Raw genomic sequence first — 16,603 nt, forward strand, 5'->3', positions numbered from 1 at the left:
ATGACCTGACCACTTACATCACCCGTTTCCAGTGGGATCTGGCCAAATATCCAACGAAGCAATCACTCCGGAACATTGCCGACATTATCTCGAAACAGGTTGGCCAGATCGATGCGGATCTCAAGACCAAGTCGGCTGCCTACAACAATCTGAAGGGCAATCTGCAGAATCTGGAAAAGAAACAGACGTGAGTAATCCCCTAAACATACCGGATATCCTAATTTTAATTCCTCGTTTTTTACTTCCAGTGGAAGCTTGTTGACTCGTAATTTAGCGGACCTGGTCAAGCGTGAGCACTTCATCCTAGATTCCGAATACTTGACCACATTGCTAGTGATCGTGCCCAAGTAAATTCATTTTCGAATGGAGTGTCTGCGGTTTCGTCGATTACACATCCTCGCTTTATTTCAGGCAAATGGTCAATGACTGGAACACGAACTACGAGAAGATCACCGATATGATCGTGCCCCGTTCATCGCAATTGATCACCCAGGACAATGACTACGCACTGTGCACGGTGACGCTATTCAAGAAGGTCGTGGACGAGTTCAAACTGCATGCCCGTGAGCGCAAGTTTGTGGTGCGTGAGTTCACCTACAACGAGGAAGAATTGGCTGCCGGTAAAAACGAAATCACCAAATTGGTGACGGACAAGAAAAAGCAATTTGTAAGTTCTCCCTGTACATCGACCTATCAGCTTGGATATAAATCGGTTTTATTTTTCATAGGGTCCCCTCGTAAGATGGCTGAAGGTTAACTTTAGCGAGTGCTTCTGTGCATGGATCCACGTGAAAGCCCTTCGTGTGTTCGTAGAGTCCGTTCTAAGGTATTTATTTGTTTTAATGTGTTATACAAAAAGCACACATCAATGCAATTCTTCCTCGTAGATACGGTTTGCCAGTTAATTTCCAAGCCATTCTCATTCACCCCAACAAAAAGAATACCAAACGCTTGAGGGACATTCTTATGCAGCTGTATGGACATTTGGATGGTTCGGCGGCGTCGTCTGGAGGAAATGCGGATGTAAGTACAATTATTACCAAAATGTTGCATACTATGCCAAACAAATGTCTAGCTGCTCAACTATTCAAATTCTGATAAATAGAACGCTCTAAAAATACCGCTGTAGAAAAAAAAATTCTTTTGACCCTTAATAAATTACCGTCATCAGGAGTTCAAGGGAGAGATTGGGTCATCATTTCCACTGACAGTCAGGAGGTCGAAAACAAACATCAAAGGTCGGACAAATTTCATTTGTATAATAACACGATCACCATCGTCGGGGGTGACAATGGGTCAAATGGGAGTGAAATGGGTCACTGATTCAAGTACTTAGAATGCATATAGAACAGATTAAATGTACTTGGGGCAAGAAAGCTAAATTATAGGAGACCTTTTTGAAAAAAAAAATGTTATTCGACCTCCATACTGTCGGTAAGAGCGATGACTCATTATCATCCCGACATCGGCAACTAAAACTTTTTTAGATAATATTTGGAGCACTTGTTGGCAAATTAGAGCTTACACAGAAAAAATAAAGAACATAAAAAAAAAGTTTAAAGAACTCAACTTTGAGTACAAAGTTCAAATTTTTAACTCAATATTAGGTAGTTTCTCACTCCTCTCATGAATGATTTAAAAACAAAGAGAACTGCATCGACCCAGCGTGGAAGAAGTCAAATTTGAGTTGTTTTCACCATAGTTTCGGGTGAGTGAAAATAACATAAATTTGAGTTGGTGAAACTTCACAATGGGTGAAAATTCAACACGGGAGTAAAGGTAAAGTACTCATCGGATTTTTTCACATTTTACTTATTTTTGGCTTCTTCCACGCAAGGGTGGATTTGAGTGAAAGGAACCGTAAAGTGAGTTGTTTCGCGGTTCCGTGTAGATTTTAATTTGTAGCAGCACTTTAAGGTTCCCCCAAACACACGTGACGCGACAGTCGCGACGCGATTCTATCGCTTGGCGACAGCGATTCTGTCGCCGTTGGTATGGAAGTGTTAATAGATCATTGTCTGCAGCGACCCAACGATAGAATCGCGGCAACTAGTTGTCGCCGTCGCTGCGATGAAATCGTTTAGGTCTGGGGGAGCCTTAATAATTGCCTGCGTTACGTCTTTTACAAATGAGTCACCTCTCCACAAATCGATGTCGAAGGGATGTCGAGGAATGGAAGGAAAATTGAAGTGGGTACTAGATTCCTCGTTGCTATGAAAAACGACAACAAATCTCGCTCAACTTTTGAAAAGGACCTAAGTAACATTTTTCTCATGAATTAATTTGAATAGCGCAATCTACAGAACAACATGAAAACTATTGATTGCAGTACTCAAATTAATTCATGAAAAAAATGTTACTTAAATCACTTTGAAAGTTAAACGAGAAATCATATGTAATGCCTTATTTTTGCTGTGTTTGTTATTGTTCAAAGATGGTCTAGTAGCCTAGAAATTTAAATATATCGACATAGGAAGAGATAATTCTGATCAAAATATGACTAGAACACATCGAGATAGAGAGATATCACTTTTTCAAATTTTTTGATAGGCCGCCCTCTTATTCGGTTCTATTTGATGCCCTGATGCTCTGGAAAAAAATCAGCCAAATCGGTCAACGTTTGGGCGGTGCTAAACTCGTTGGAAGTTTATATGGAAAAATGTATGCAGAAACATCGAAAAACAGTGATTAGCAGTTGGACGGCACAATTTACAATCAAGAACCATGTTACTCATTCAGTTCTTGTAGAATTAAATACAGAATGTTATGCTGAAAACCGCGAAGATTAGAGTTTATTAGGCAAAGATATGAGCATTTTACTGGAGTGTTGTAGGGGTGAATTTATTTCTTTTCAAAGGTACAAGAAACGAAATTTGCCCAAACCCCACTCCAGAGAAATGGTAATAACTTCGCCGGGCAAACTCTAATCGTCTTGCGGTTTTCTGCATAACATTCTGTATTAAATTCTTCAAGATCTGAATGAGTATCATAGTTCTTCATCGTAAATTGTTTCGTCCAACTGCAATTCACTGTTTTTGGATGTTTCTGCATACATTTTTGCATATAAACTTCCAACGAGTTTAGCACCGCCCAAACGTTGACCGATTTGGCTGAAATTTAGTCCAGAGCATCAGGGCATCAAATAGAACCGAATAAAAGGGCGGCCCATCTAAAAAATTGAAAAAAGTTTTTTCCATACTAATATGAGCCACCCTAATGTAGATTGAAGGGACAGAAAAAACCATCAACATATGGAGAGATATCAAGATATAGAACATCGAGAAGTGGAGAGCATATAATAAGATAAAAAGCAACTGCCACCAGAGCTAAGATTTGAAAATCTATCCAACATAAAATCCATTTCGAGTCGCTCGAGACTTTTGATGGCTAAAATAAGAAAAAGTGCATAATTATGACTAACTTTTTCAAAATTGTTTTAATGTTTTTTTTATACTTCAACCTTTCTACTTCAGAACGTCGATATCCCCGGCCTTGGTTTTGGACAATCGGAGTACTTTCCGTACGTGTACTACAAACTGAATATTGACATGGTCGAGAGTAAGGTCTAAGACGCTTCCGTGCCTACGCATCCCGTTCCAGTTCAGCCTCAGCCAGCAAATCCAGGAAGCATGTGCAAGAAACAACCGCAGAGGATAAGTCCGCCATCTCGTTGTCATCGTCATCATCAATCTTATCCTTATAATGCTTTCCCCGTCCCACGTTCTGCTCCTTGAAAGACCTACGACGTTCAGATGCGAAATACATAAGAAACCCAGGTGGTGCCCCGGAGGATATTCAAACCGGACTTAATGATGGTGTAAAATCAATCCTTTAAATCAAAATTCCCAACTATTGACTACTTCCTGTCACTATGTTTAACTGTTGATTATTTTATCTAATTTTGATTCTAAGTTAAGTAGGTTGTATCGATTATAGAATAACTTTAATTTTTGTTAAGAAATAATATTGATAATTACTGATTTATTTTTCGTCTGGCAAGAAAGCGAGAAAAGTGTTTTACAAAAATAAATGACATTTTTTCGTTCGAGTAAATAAATGCTGAATCGAAATGTTAATGAAGCACAACTCTTCTGGGGGGAAATGAAAAATGAAAATACAAAAGTTTACAACATAAATAAAAGCATGGATTTTGTTATGTTCCTTGTTGGTCGGCTTGTGCAAACATCTCACATAATTATCGGGTTCAGGGCGATAGCTTTTATTCAATCAAAACAAGTATTACCCATCGATCGTCACCATGCTGAATGGTGCTACATTGATCAGTCCATTGAGTAAGTTTTCCGTTGTACATATGGTTCAGATATTGTATTTTTTGTTTGTGCAAAATGCTGATAGTAAAATACGAAACTGTTACTGGCAAAAGAGCATTCACTTTGGCGCGTAGATTGCAATAAAGACCATAAGCGAATTATTCCTATAACAATGTTGAACAATAAACTACCGAAACGCAAAAGTCTAGGAAGCAAATTATGTGTGTTAATTCAGATATGTATTACCTAAAAGATTTGAGAAGATATAAATCTGTTGCAGCGTCAGTAAATGCGAATTATTTGTGTAAATAAAGAATGATACCATTCCATGAAGGGATATTTTATGTGTTTTCTAACTGTTCTGAGCCCAATTGCATAATAAGAGTACTGTACTGTTTAATGTAGCAGTTCGAAATTATTTGAAGTTGCTCCGAATTGCTCAGTAGCGTTAAAATAACGCAGGTGTGAATTGGTGAGCCAATGCTGCGTTACGGCTTTTACCCGATGCACACCTGCGTCTTTTTGACGCCGCGTGCACTTAGCGCTGAAAAGACACTACGTTGGCACCGAGCCTAAACCTTGTATGAATGAATAGCGAATCAGCGTTTGAAGTGGTTGTGTGAACGAAAACTCTGGCTCCAGCCCTACCGTCCTGCTTAGTCAAGCTTAGTCTACAACCAAGAAGCTTTTCTCAAATGCAATTTTTTTTCTCGTCTGTTTGAGCGATTTGCGTGGATGTGAGCGTGTATGTGTGTACAAAAAATAGTGTGCGATACGGCCGCACACTTTCACATTCTCCTGAAATGCTCCCGCAGGTGCGGACTCGCACTGCTTGCGCCCTCATAAGACTCAATTGGGCACTGATGGTTACTACCAACTCCCCCAAAGCCAACATTTTGCGCTCCCGCATGTGCGGACTCGCACTGCTTGCGCCCTCATAAGACTCAATTGGGCACTGATGGTTACTACCAACTCCCCCAAAGCCAACATTTTGCGCTCCCGCATGTGCGGACTCGCACTGCTTGCGCCCTCATAAGACTCAATTGGGCACTGATGGTTACTACCAACTCCCCAAAGCCAACATTTTGCGCTCCCGCAGGTGCGGACTCGCACTGCTTGCGCCCTCATAAGACTCAATTGGGCACTGATGGTTACTACCAACTCCCCAAAGCCAACATTTTGCGCTCTCGCAGGTGCAGATTCGCACTGCTTCCGCCCACATAAGTCTCAATTGGGCATTGTTGATTACTACCAACTCCCCAAAGCCAACATTTTGCGCTCCCGCAGGTGCAGACTCACTGCTTGCGCCCTCATAAGACTCAATTGGGCACTGATGGTTACTATCAACTCCCCCAAAGACAACATTTTGCGCTCCCGCAGGTGCGGACTCGCACTGCTTGCGCCCTCATAAGACTCAATTGGGCACTGATGGTTACTACCAACTCCCCCAAAGCCAACATGTAGCGCTCCCGCAGGTGCGGACTCGCACTGCTTGCGCCCTCATAAGACTCAATTGGGCACTGATGGTTACTACCAACTCCCCCAAAGCCAACATTTTGCGCTCCCGCAGGTGCGGACTCGCACTGCTTGCGCCCTCATAAGACTCAATTGGGCACTGATGGTTACTACCAACTCCCCCAAAGCCAACATTTTGCGCTCCCGCAGGTGCGGACTCGCACTGCTTGCGCCCTCATAAGACTCAATTGGGCACTGATGGTTACTACCAACTCCCCCAAAGCCAACATTTTGCGCTCCCGCAGGTGCGGACTCGCACTGCTTGCGCCCTCATAAGACTCAATTGGGCACTGATGGTTACTATCAACTCCCCCAAAGCCAACATTTTGCGCTCTCGCAGGTGCGGATTCGCACTGCTTGCGCCCACATAAGTCTCAATTGGGCACTGATGGTTACTATCAACTCCCCTGAAGCCAACATTTTACGCCCCTGCAGGTGCAGATTTGCTATATCAGCGCTCAGACGGGTCTCGGTTCCGTATGAGAAGTGTCAAATTGTTCCCCTAAAAGCTCATTTTACTATCACCTGAAAACATTTTCTTTTTTGTGATACTTGGGTTATTACTGGCTCTCATTGAACTTTTCTCCGAAGTGGCCTGTGCGGTATATAAGAGTCTTCTCCATTCGGCTCAGTCCATGGCCAACCAACTACGGAGGGTCCGCAAGTCATTTTCCACCCGATCGCTCCACCTTGCCCGCTGCGCAACTCGCCTTCTTGTGCCCGTCGGATCGTTGTCGAGAACCATATTCACCGGGTTATTGTCCGACATTCTGGCTACGTGCCCGGCCCACCGCAGTCGTCCGATTTTCGCGGTGTGAACGATGGATGGTTCTCCCAACAGCTGATGCACGTAACGTCCGCCATCTGCACCCCACCATAGATAGTACGCAGCACTTTCCTTTCGAAAACTCCCAGTTGGTCCGTTGGCGTTGGCGTTGCTACAGGTCTCGTGTCCGTAAAGGACTACCGGTCTAATGAGCGTTTTGTAGATTGACAGGTTGGTACGGCGGCGAACTCTATTCGATCGGAGCGTCTTGCGGAGTCCAAAGTACGTACGATTTCCAGCCACTATGCGTTTCCGAATTTCTCTGCTGGTGTCATTTTCGGCAGTCACCAGTGAGCCCAAATACAAATTCTTCTACCACCTCGATTTCGTCACTACCGATTCAAACTCGCGGTGGTGGCTCACATTGTCTTCTCTTGAACGTCTTCCTATCATGTACTTCGTCTTGGATAAAAAGTCGGTTTTCAAGCGATCTTTATACCCTTCTTAGGATGTAAGAAGGGTAAAAAGCCCTACATGAAAAGCGTACATATACAATATTGACCCGATTTTGTTCACCTCCGATTTTATCACGTTTTCGACCGAATTTGCCGCAATCAACAATGTTTCATGAAATAACTTTAACCGCCTGTAGCTTATTATAAATCATTTATCTGTACCTGTCAAGAAGTTTGTAAGTCTCTTCGACAATAAATTACGGGTTCCATTCACGTATTTTACCTTTCCAAGGCATGCAATGATTCGTATATGGGAAACAAATAAATTTGAAATAAAAACTACTGTCACATTTCCTACTTCATCACTCCAAGAATCAACAAAGGGGGTGGTAAAATCGGGATATCACTGTACCAAGAAGGGGTCACACAAAATGTGTAATGTTCAATAAATTTCTTCATTACGGAGCCCACGACAACGAAAATAACTACTTAAAATACAAACATGTAAGGTACACTGGGGGAAGTGGAAAAGGAAAAATCAATAGTGCATGTTTGAATTAGTGTAAAACCAGTTTAAATGATTTAAATGCAATCAATCAAAATAGGCTATCAAAAACAGTCCATTTTGCACCCACTGTGTGGTAATTCATACCATTTTCGTTGCATGAAATTTATGGAAATAGATTTTAAAATTAAGAGTTTTTTTTCCACTTACCCTAGTGGAATGGGGTAAGTGGAAAACCCATGTTACCTTGACCTTCAATAGTGATGAGTAGTTAGATATAACTCAAATCAATACTAATTTCTCTGAGTATCTTATGTGGAATAATTTCGTTACCTTAACGGAATAGATCCTCAAGGAATTCTCGTAATAGCTAGGGAAGAGCTGGTTTTGCCTTCTCGAACACTAAGTGTACGTAAAATCTATATTTTCGCCCCAAAGAAGAACTTGGGACTTGGAAAAATGGGACTTACAAGGTTATAGACTAATCAACTTAGTTTAACGAATTGAGATGATGTCGGTATGTGCGTATTTGTATGTATGTGTGTGAGCAAAGCACGTGCAAAATTATCAGTTATTCTTAAGCACTTTTACCAATTTGTTCGCAAAAAAAATTGCTTTCGACGGCGAAACTTGTTATGAATTAAAATTAATGTGAATTATAGATTATATTTACCTATCAGTGCTATTTTTAACTTTCTCACACATTTTTTTATATGTAAAACATGTGACAGGCATCAATACCGATACCGGTGGATTAATCAGCCATTTTCTCATTTATATTAGTTCAATCACCACTGGAATCACAATGATAACAAAGAAGGAACATATTAAGATTCACAGCTATTGAAATAAGCCCTGGAGGGAAGAAAAAAATTGCGTACATTATCCACTTCCCCCGCAGTGTTTGATACCTGGGGTAAGTGTAAAATCTTTGAATTATTTGCTTACTTTGTACAAACCACTACCAATTGAATGGGATTAGTTTAATTGTATTGTAACGGTCACCTGTGATATAAATTCACTTGAAAAAAGGACAATTGCTGCAAATAAGAATTGATTTTATGAATGCAAAAATCAACTTTTCGCGAAACCTAAAATTACAGTTTCAGCGTTAACCGTGTTAGTGTATGTATTATAAAAATTTCAACATAGTATTAGTGTGAGCATCAAAGTATATTCTTGCATAATGTTATGATGTGGTAAAAACTGTAAAGTATGTACAATTCTAATTTTTTGAGTCGCTTTTTACACTTACCCCCTTTTTCCACTTCCCCAGTGTACCTTACCAAGAAGGGCTCACGCAACTTGTTTATTCTTTGGTAACTGCCGATTGATCCGAAGACCTTGACTGTATGGAGTTCGTAGACTAACTGGAACTCACGACAACAACAAAAACTATATGAAATAAAAACATATACCAAGAAGGCGTCACACAACTTGTTTGTTCTTCAATAACTGCCTCCATTACGGAGGTTGATCCACAGACCTTGAACCTATGGAGTTCGAATACTACCTGGAGCCCATGATAACAACAAGAACTACTTGGAATACAAACATATACTAAGAAGGGGTCACACAACTTGTTTATTCTTCGATAACTTCGATAACGAAGATTGATTAACAGACCTGGACTCTATGGAGTTCGTAGACTACCTGAAACCCAAGACAACAACAAGAAATATTTGGAGTGCAAACATATATCAAGAAGGCGTCACACAACTTGTTTATTCTTCAATATCTACATCCATTGCGGAGGTTGATCCACAGACCTAGACTCTATTGAGTTCGTAAACTACATGGGGCCCACCACAACATGTTTTAAGAAGAGGCAAACATGTTTTAAGCAAGGATGTTAACGATCATTCAGTAATTTGCGTCCGATCATTTAGTAGTTTTTCAATAATACATTCCAGAAGCTGAATTTCAAAATGTGTTGTATGGTGGACTTCTAATGCGAAGGTTTTTCTACAACTTTGCCTAATGGTTGTTGTTTGAATTCCACTAGTAACGGAGTTATAGCTAAAGTTTCAGTAACTTAGACTAAATGATAACAAAATTCCAATCATTTAGCTTTAGTTACTGCAACTAGCGCTATAACTCCGTCCACCATACAACCCATTTTGAAATTCAGCTCCTGGACTGTGTTATTGACAAACTACTAAATGATCGAACGCAAATTACTGAATGATCGTTAACATCCTTGGTTTTAAGAAGAGGTCATTGGATGAGATTTATTGGATGACCCGGAACATATACTGTGGAAGCATAATATGCTAAGCCCCATAAAGAACATGTACCGTTTTTAAATATGCACTATAGACCTTTGGTTACGCTAGCAGACATTGAAATCTTATTCCAGGGATTTTTTTGATGACTGAGGCCTTACTTTAGGGGTTTCTGGAGACCCAGAACATATACTGTGAACATTAACTATTCTAAGAAGCGCAATGAGCTTGTGATATATTTGAAACTGGTTGATAGTCCTTTGGTTACGCGTGTAGACTCTTAAGGTGGTTATTCAACAAAGCCACAAATCGGCCATCTTGGAAACCACGTGCTTTTTCTAGTGATTTTTTAAAAGCACGAATTAAGAAAACCACAACGTCCATGGGGATGAAACAACCGTAGATCGTTTGCTTGATTATGCTAAACAATCGACTTTAATTTCAGCTTTGTACGAAAACTGTTACGCTAGATTTGAACTTTTAATAATAGGAAGAGGAAACCGTGTGGTGAATTTAAAATTCCCCACATGGCTTGATTGTATAATCACCTTAAGCGCATTTTACACCTCCCGTGAACGTGAACGTGAACAAACTGTTTTTCGATAATAACTTCTTGATACATACTCAAATCGTGAGGGAATCATGTTTAAATGAAAGGCAGATGCTACATTTAGTAGTGAGATGCATAAAAACATTAAAAATATCAATAATATCAGATTTATGAGCATTCCACGGTCATGCCTGTGAAATCATCGTGAAATCGTATCTGCGGTGAACTCACCGCAAGTGTAAACGCGACGGTGAACATGAACGTGGAGCTGTGGTGAATTCAAAAATACAAGGAGAAGAGATTGATTTTGATTGGGAGTTCACATCGACCGAGAGTGTTTACTGTTCTCGTTGAATCGGTTTCGGGTGGGTTCCTGCTTTGTGTGTCGCTGTCGCCCATTTTAATACTCGTATCGGTTTGGTCGGAAGGAAACTAACTCAGTAGTTTCTCATAAATGAATTGTGTTTCTTTTTTATTATTTGGTAATATTATTTTTTCTTTTTAAATATTTTTTATTTTAATACTTCAATCATTCGTATATTCAATCGAAAAATTTATATTTTCATAGATAGTTTACTTCATTCATAAAAAAATAAATTCATTATTTTTCTTTTTCTAGTTCCTTTACTCAATGTTCCATAAACATTTCCACAGTTATTATTTGATGTTTCTATTTCTGTGCCCGTCAATTGCATGGATATGTGTCTTATGTGGCAAGTACAAAGATACGCTATGTACAGTGAGTTAAGAATGCCCGAAGATTAAAAAAAAATCCTTAAGACCGCAACGAAAATCGAGAATAATCCGCCTTTGCTGACAAGGCTAACTTGAAACCATTGTATTTATTATTTTATTTATTATTTTTTTATTTCATGATTTATATTAAATGTAATAGTTAATTCATATTTTATAAAATTATATTAATTTATACGGGTCTCCAGTTAGCCTTGCGAGCAAAGGCGTAGGATTCCCAACCCAAATGGCGAGTTCGATTCTCGGTCCGACCTAGAATGTTTGCGGGTTGGAAACATTATCGGCTCCCTTCCAGTGTATAGTGTATCCATTTTACTTGCCACACAAGATACATACTTATGCGATTGACAGAAATGCCAATAGAACACTAAGTTAAAGGTAAGCCAAGTTTCAGTGGAATGTAGAGCCAATGCACACTGCGAAAACCCGATTTCGAACTTTTTTTTAACTTTCTTTACGAGCAATTTATAGAAGAAATCAAGGGCTTATTCGAAAGGGAATTTTCCAAGAAAATTCAATGAGTGCTGTTTCATTGAACGTGGAACACTTCTGTATGTAGATATTGTGCATGTTTTGCCCCAATGTTCCCACGAGTTTTCATATTTTTTTGTCATTTTATTTTTAGGAAATTGCTCTAAAATTGTGTTCATCTCTTCACTATGGATCCATAGAGGGGCACTAAATATGGTAAAAGTTAGAAATTTATGGAATTTAGGGGTCAAATAGGCATCAAAGTGCATTTTATGCGAACATTCATGTATTCTGTAAAAATGAATCATATTCACAAATAATTGTTGATATAATTGTCCATTTCGCAAATGTTTTGTTTTGTGATTTATTGGATAAAACACGATTTTTAAATACTTTTGAATAGAGCCGATGCCGAACATTTCCAAACCATACCCGATTGCACAACTAGACAAGAGTTATCATATTATTTGAGGGTCGATGTGACAATAGATAGGATGAGATCGGAAATATTCTTTTCTTATGCCTTTTCCCCCAAATTCCTCTATGAAATTATATAGCTTAGTAATTGTGAGTGGAGTAATATTAATTCAATGATAATTTGTCAATTATACTATGGAAATAACAAATGTTCGTATATTCATTGAAAAATTGATTCCAGGGGGTTTTTGAGGTCAAACAAGCTCAGAAGCTTATATTAAAAATAAATTCTCAAAAATGCGCTTTGATGATACCAATAAAATATGCATAGTACTTTTTGAGGATCCACGATGAAGAGGAAAATACAATTTTAGTACAATATTTTAAAGACAAAAGGACGAAAAAATGAAAAATTTTGATTTATGGGACATTGAAGTAAAACGAGCTCAATAACTACATACAGTAGTATCCCGCGTCTATAAAAAATCACTCACCGAATTTCTTTGAAAATTTCCTTTTGAATAAGCCCTTATTCTCCTCTGTGAGTCGTCCGTGAAAAAAGTTATTCTATTTTGTAAAAAAATATATTTAATGATCTTTGAGACTTGTATGACCCCAAAGTCCCCTATAATTCAATACATTCAATGAAATATATGTTTATTCGTTATTTTCATTATATCATTGGCAAATATCATTTGAATTAATAGTATTGTCAGATTCGCTGGTAACAAAACGCATCGATCACTTTTTTGCACCTTTAAAATCGTCGCCAATATCTTTAATTTAAATGTGTGTTAATGCAAAGCCAAATCATTAAAACATGCAAAAAAAAGTACTAAATTTCTGGAAATAATCTGATTATTGAAATCAAACAATTTTGTTCACAGTTGATCTAACAGATCTTATGGCCATGTTTGCTGGCGACGATTTCGGCGACAATTTTCTTTGCGAGGGGTCAAGCACCGTATCAAAACAAAACTGATTTCAAAAATTCTTTAAAAATTACCTGTTGGTCTTTTTCCACATTGCAGTAGTCGAATAGGTTGCTCATTAACTATAGTTTCGTAAATATTACGTCAATTGTGCTTAACATATGTTGTTTTGTTTTTATCACAAGAAAAACAAACTACCGCAATAATAGGACGCAGTTGCCTATCGTTGCGACATTTTTCCAAGGTCATTCCTATTGTTGCGGTATTGCATGTAATTCTTATGGAAATCGATACCACAACAATAGGACCTTAGCACTATCGCAATAATAGGCTCAAATGATTCGATTTTTTAATGAAAAATGTTGACTTTTCATAATTTTGAACGGAATTTTGTCGAATAAAAGCTGTTCTAGTCGTTAATTCGATGAGTTTTAGCGTATCCACAATTGTTTTAATGCTATTATATCCCGAATCGACTATTTTGACACTATCGCAACATTAGGACATACCACAACGATAGGACGTTTTACCCTAGTACCCTTCTGTCAAACCACAGTGAAGCGATAAACACAATTAAGAGCAATGTCCTAAAGACAAAATGACAAAAATATGTAAACTCGTGATGTATGGGATATTGGGGCAAAGCGAGCCTCATAACTACATACAGAAGTATTCCACGTCCTTGATTCTTAAATTCTTTGGAAAATTCCCTTTTGAATAAGCTTCATCTTCATCTCTTCTGTAAGTTGTCCGTAAAAAAAGTTATTATTTTTTCCTCTTTTGAAACCTTGTGTGCAATGAAGGAAAAATATCATTTTTTTTCGTGTGTTTTTACAACACCATTATTATTGTTCATTAATTATAATTTGTACATTTGCTTATTTATTGAGTCGCTGATTTACTAGGTTTTTAAAATTAATTTATTGATTTATTATTTTTTGTTGTTGATATATTAGATTTTTGATTTATTAGTTTTTTTTAAATTTATTAATTCACTGCTCATAAAAGCATAACTTTCCCATATAGATAGCAAATCTTGTAAATATTGGACAGTTATGCTTGCAGCGGAAGTTTAGTAATTTTTTAATTATTAATTGATTAATTTATCTTTTTTTTATTCATCCATTTATTAATTTATTATTTCATTGATTTATGAATTTATCAATTTGTTTATTTATCAATTTGCTAATTTAATAATTTATTAATATAAGTTTATAAACTTATTTATTATAAAATATATATTTATAATTCTACTATTTAATTTTTTATTATTCTATTATATTTATTATTTATTATTTTTTATTGATTCAATAATTTATTAATTTATTTATTTCTGAATTTATTAATCTAAAAATTTATCCATTTATTAGTTTTTCAAATCAATAATTTTGTAATTTAATCGATTGTTCATTTTTTAATTTATCAACCCATTAATTTCAAGTTATTTATTTATTTATTGATTCATTTGTTTATTCAAAGTCTTAGCTATATTAGTTATGAATGCTTGGGCATACTTTTTCTGCTTTGCCTATTAGGCTACTGCTGAATCATTTGATATGCTTCTGAAATGCTTGCGCATCGTCTCTGTCGTTCACGGTGAACAGATTTTCAGAATGCTTTTTCCATTCGAACGTGAACGAGCTCCGTGGAATTTTTTTACCTGAATTCACCAGAGAAAGCTTCTCTTCTCTCTGATATTTACACCACAGATAACAGATATTTAGGCTAGAACAAATTTTATTGAAAATCCTGTGTAAACTTTTGAACTGATATACGTTGGCCCACTACTGCCATCTACTCAACTCTTTGCGGCAGTACACACGGACGCAGCTGATTAACAACCGTCGAACGCAGCCAATGCATTTGACAGCCGCAATCGGGCTGAGTTTTCAGTAACAATGATCCTTGTGCCATCTCCAATCGATTGCCAAACCCGGTCCCAATTTAAAATACATTTGAATTAACGGTTGCGGATGTTTACACGTATCGGATGCCAGCCTCAATATCTGTTATCTGTGTTTACACCATATACGCCATATACACCACAGCGATACAGGGAGAATAATGAATCTAACAAGATTGCATCTCTGACGTTTTCATCCTGCCTGTCAGTCCGCCCTTGTTTTTTTTGTACACATGCTCGTATGCTCGTATGCTCTTTGCGTTATGACCGTCCACGAGGTACAAATATTAATAATTATTATTATTCATTAATAATAACATACTCCTATATCAATAATATTCGCGAAACAGGCAATTTAGGCTCAATTAGTGTCGTGTTTTGTTGTAATCCTGCTGCTGAAAAAATCACAAAAATGAAAAATAAAACAATTTGCGCACGGATTCTCTGTTTTCGAATGGTATTGATTTGGGTACATGGTATGAATTCAAGGAGCAGTTGCCCTATATGAATTTATTCAATAAAGGTGTTTATTTGAAAATCAGAAAACATGAGTTCCATGAAAACTCAAGAAAGTGACTTATTGTGACTTATTTACATAACTTAGATAATGACTATCAACAAAATCTTAGCACAGCAAAAGTTATTAAATGCATATTAAGACTTTCAATAGTAAGCACAACAATTATATACGATACGATATGTGATCAATTGAATTTTATACACCAAAACTTGAGCAAAAATTGGGATTTTTTATTGGCGAACTCTGGTCAAATATTCAAACATTAATTAACACTATTCGAACAAATGAATAATAAATTTAAAAAAAAATGTGATAAAGAAAAGTATTTAACAAATGTAAGCCAAAGGAGAAAGCCAAAAATTATATCTAGCAAAAGTAAAAAAAAAAATTCCTCATCAAATTAAACTTGTTACTACATGTCAAAATCAATCGTTCAAATGGGATAGAAGTCACTAGATATTGAGCACTAGAATGAGTCACTAGAATTTGAAGAAATTACTTCTCTTTTCGTACATTCGTATTTTCTTGTGATCATGTGAATTACATGCTTCGTGGGTAGGTTTACCAGAACTACTCAAACTCGCTAGAGTTAAATAAAACCATCATCGACAAAACGCTGCGTTCGCATCCTCACGAGTTCGTGAGTGATTACTTTCCATCTCATTTATTTTTATTTTCGTATCTCTCTGTTCAGTAGATTTGCTTCTTGCAACATTACAAATTGCTTCATATTTCAATTGCATTATTAATTTATTTATCTAATATTAGGCCGATACAAATATTTAAAACCAATTATGTCTCCCCCCCTCGGTTTTTTTTGCCCAAAAATAATATTTTGAGGGGGCAACAAAAAAAATTCGGGCAATTTTGAGGATTTTCAAAAGATTCTTTAACAAATCCGAGGAGTTTTATTGATTTTTTTTTTTCATTTTAATGTTTATTTTTTATTATCTCCCCCTTAACCTTTCGAAGACCAGTAGGACATAATTTAAATTAAATATTTGTAACGGCCTTATTTCATTCAACGAATATTTGATAAATTAATATTTATACATTTCGAAGAAAATCATTAAAAATATAGGCCAACATTCTTGTACATAGAAAAATCTAGCAATTCTGTATGGCCCAATTTGTTTATACATTTTGTAATGATCCTGTAAAGAATTATATAGATAATTTAACAAAATGTGTTGTTCTCTCCTTTGATGCATACCAGTCGAAAGATAATATTTGGATTCAGGTTAATTGACCACCGGAACTTGTTAATTCTACTTTAAATGGTGCAAAATGTATACATTTGATAGCACAGTTGAAAATTTG

The 16,603-nt window shown here is 37.0% G+C and overlaps 1 protein-coding gene across 3 annotated transcripts in view; it reads left to right on the forward strand.

Moving 5' to 3' along the window:
* LOC134217440 (V-type proton ATPase subunit C) overlaps positions 1–4,608 on the forward strand; it is a 51,574-nt gene extending 46,966 nt beyond the window's left edge. For all 3 annotated transcript variants that reach the window (XM_062696206.1, XM_062696205.1, XM_062696204.1), the window contains exons 4-9: positions 1–187; positions 249–347; positions 412–667; positions 729–826; positions 888–1,023; positions 3,474–4,608. In XM_062696206.1, the coding sequence (XP_062552190.1) occupies positions 1–187; positions 249–347; positions 412–667; positions 729–826; positions 888–1,023; positions 3,474–3,569 (872 nt within the window). In that variant the 3' untranslated portion in view covers positions 3,570–4,608. The remainder of the gene's footprint in view (positions 188–248; positions 348–411; positions 668–728; positions 827–887; positions 1,024–3,473) is intronic.
* The last annotated feature ends 11,995 nt before the right edge of the window (positions 4,609–16,603 follow it).

Source organism: Armigeres subalbatus, chromosome 2 (assembly GCF_024139115.2).
Source record: "Armigeres subalbatus isolate Guangzhou_Male chromosome 2, GZ_Asu_2, whole genome shotgun sequence".
NCBI classification, from domain to species: Eukaryota; Metazoa; Arthropoda; class Insecta; order Diptera; family Culicidae; genus Armigeres; species Armigeres subalbatus.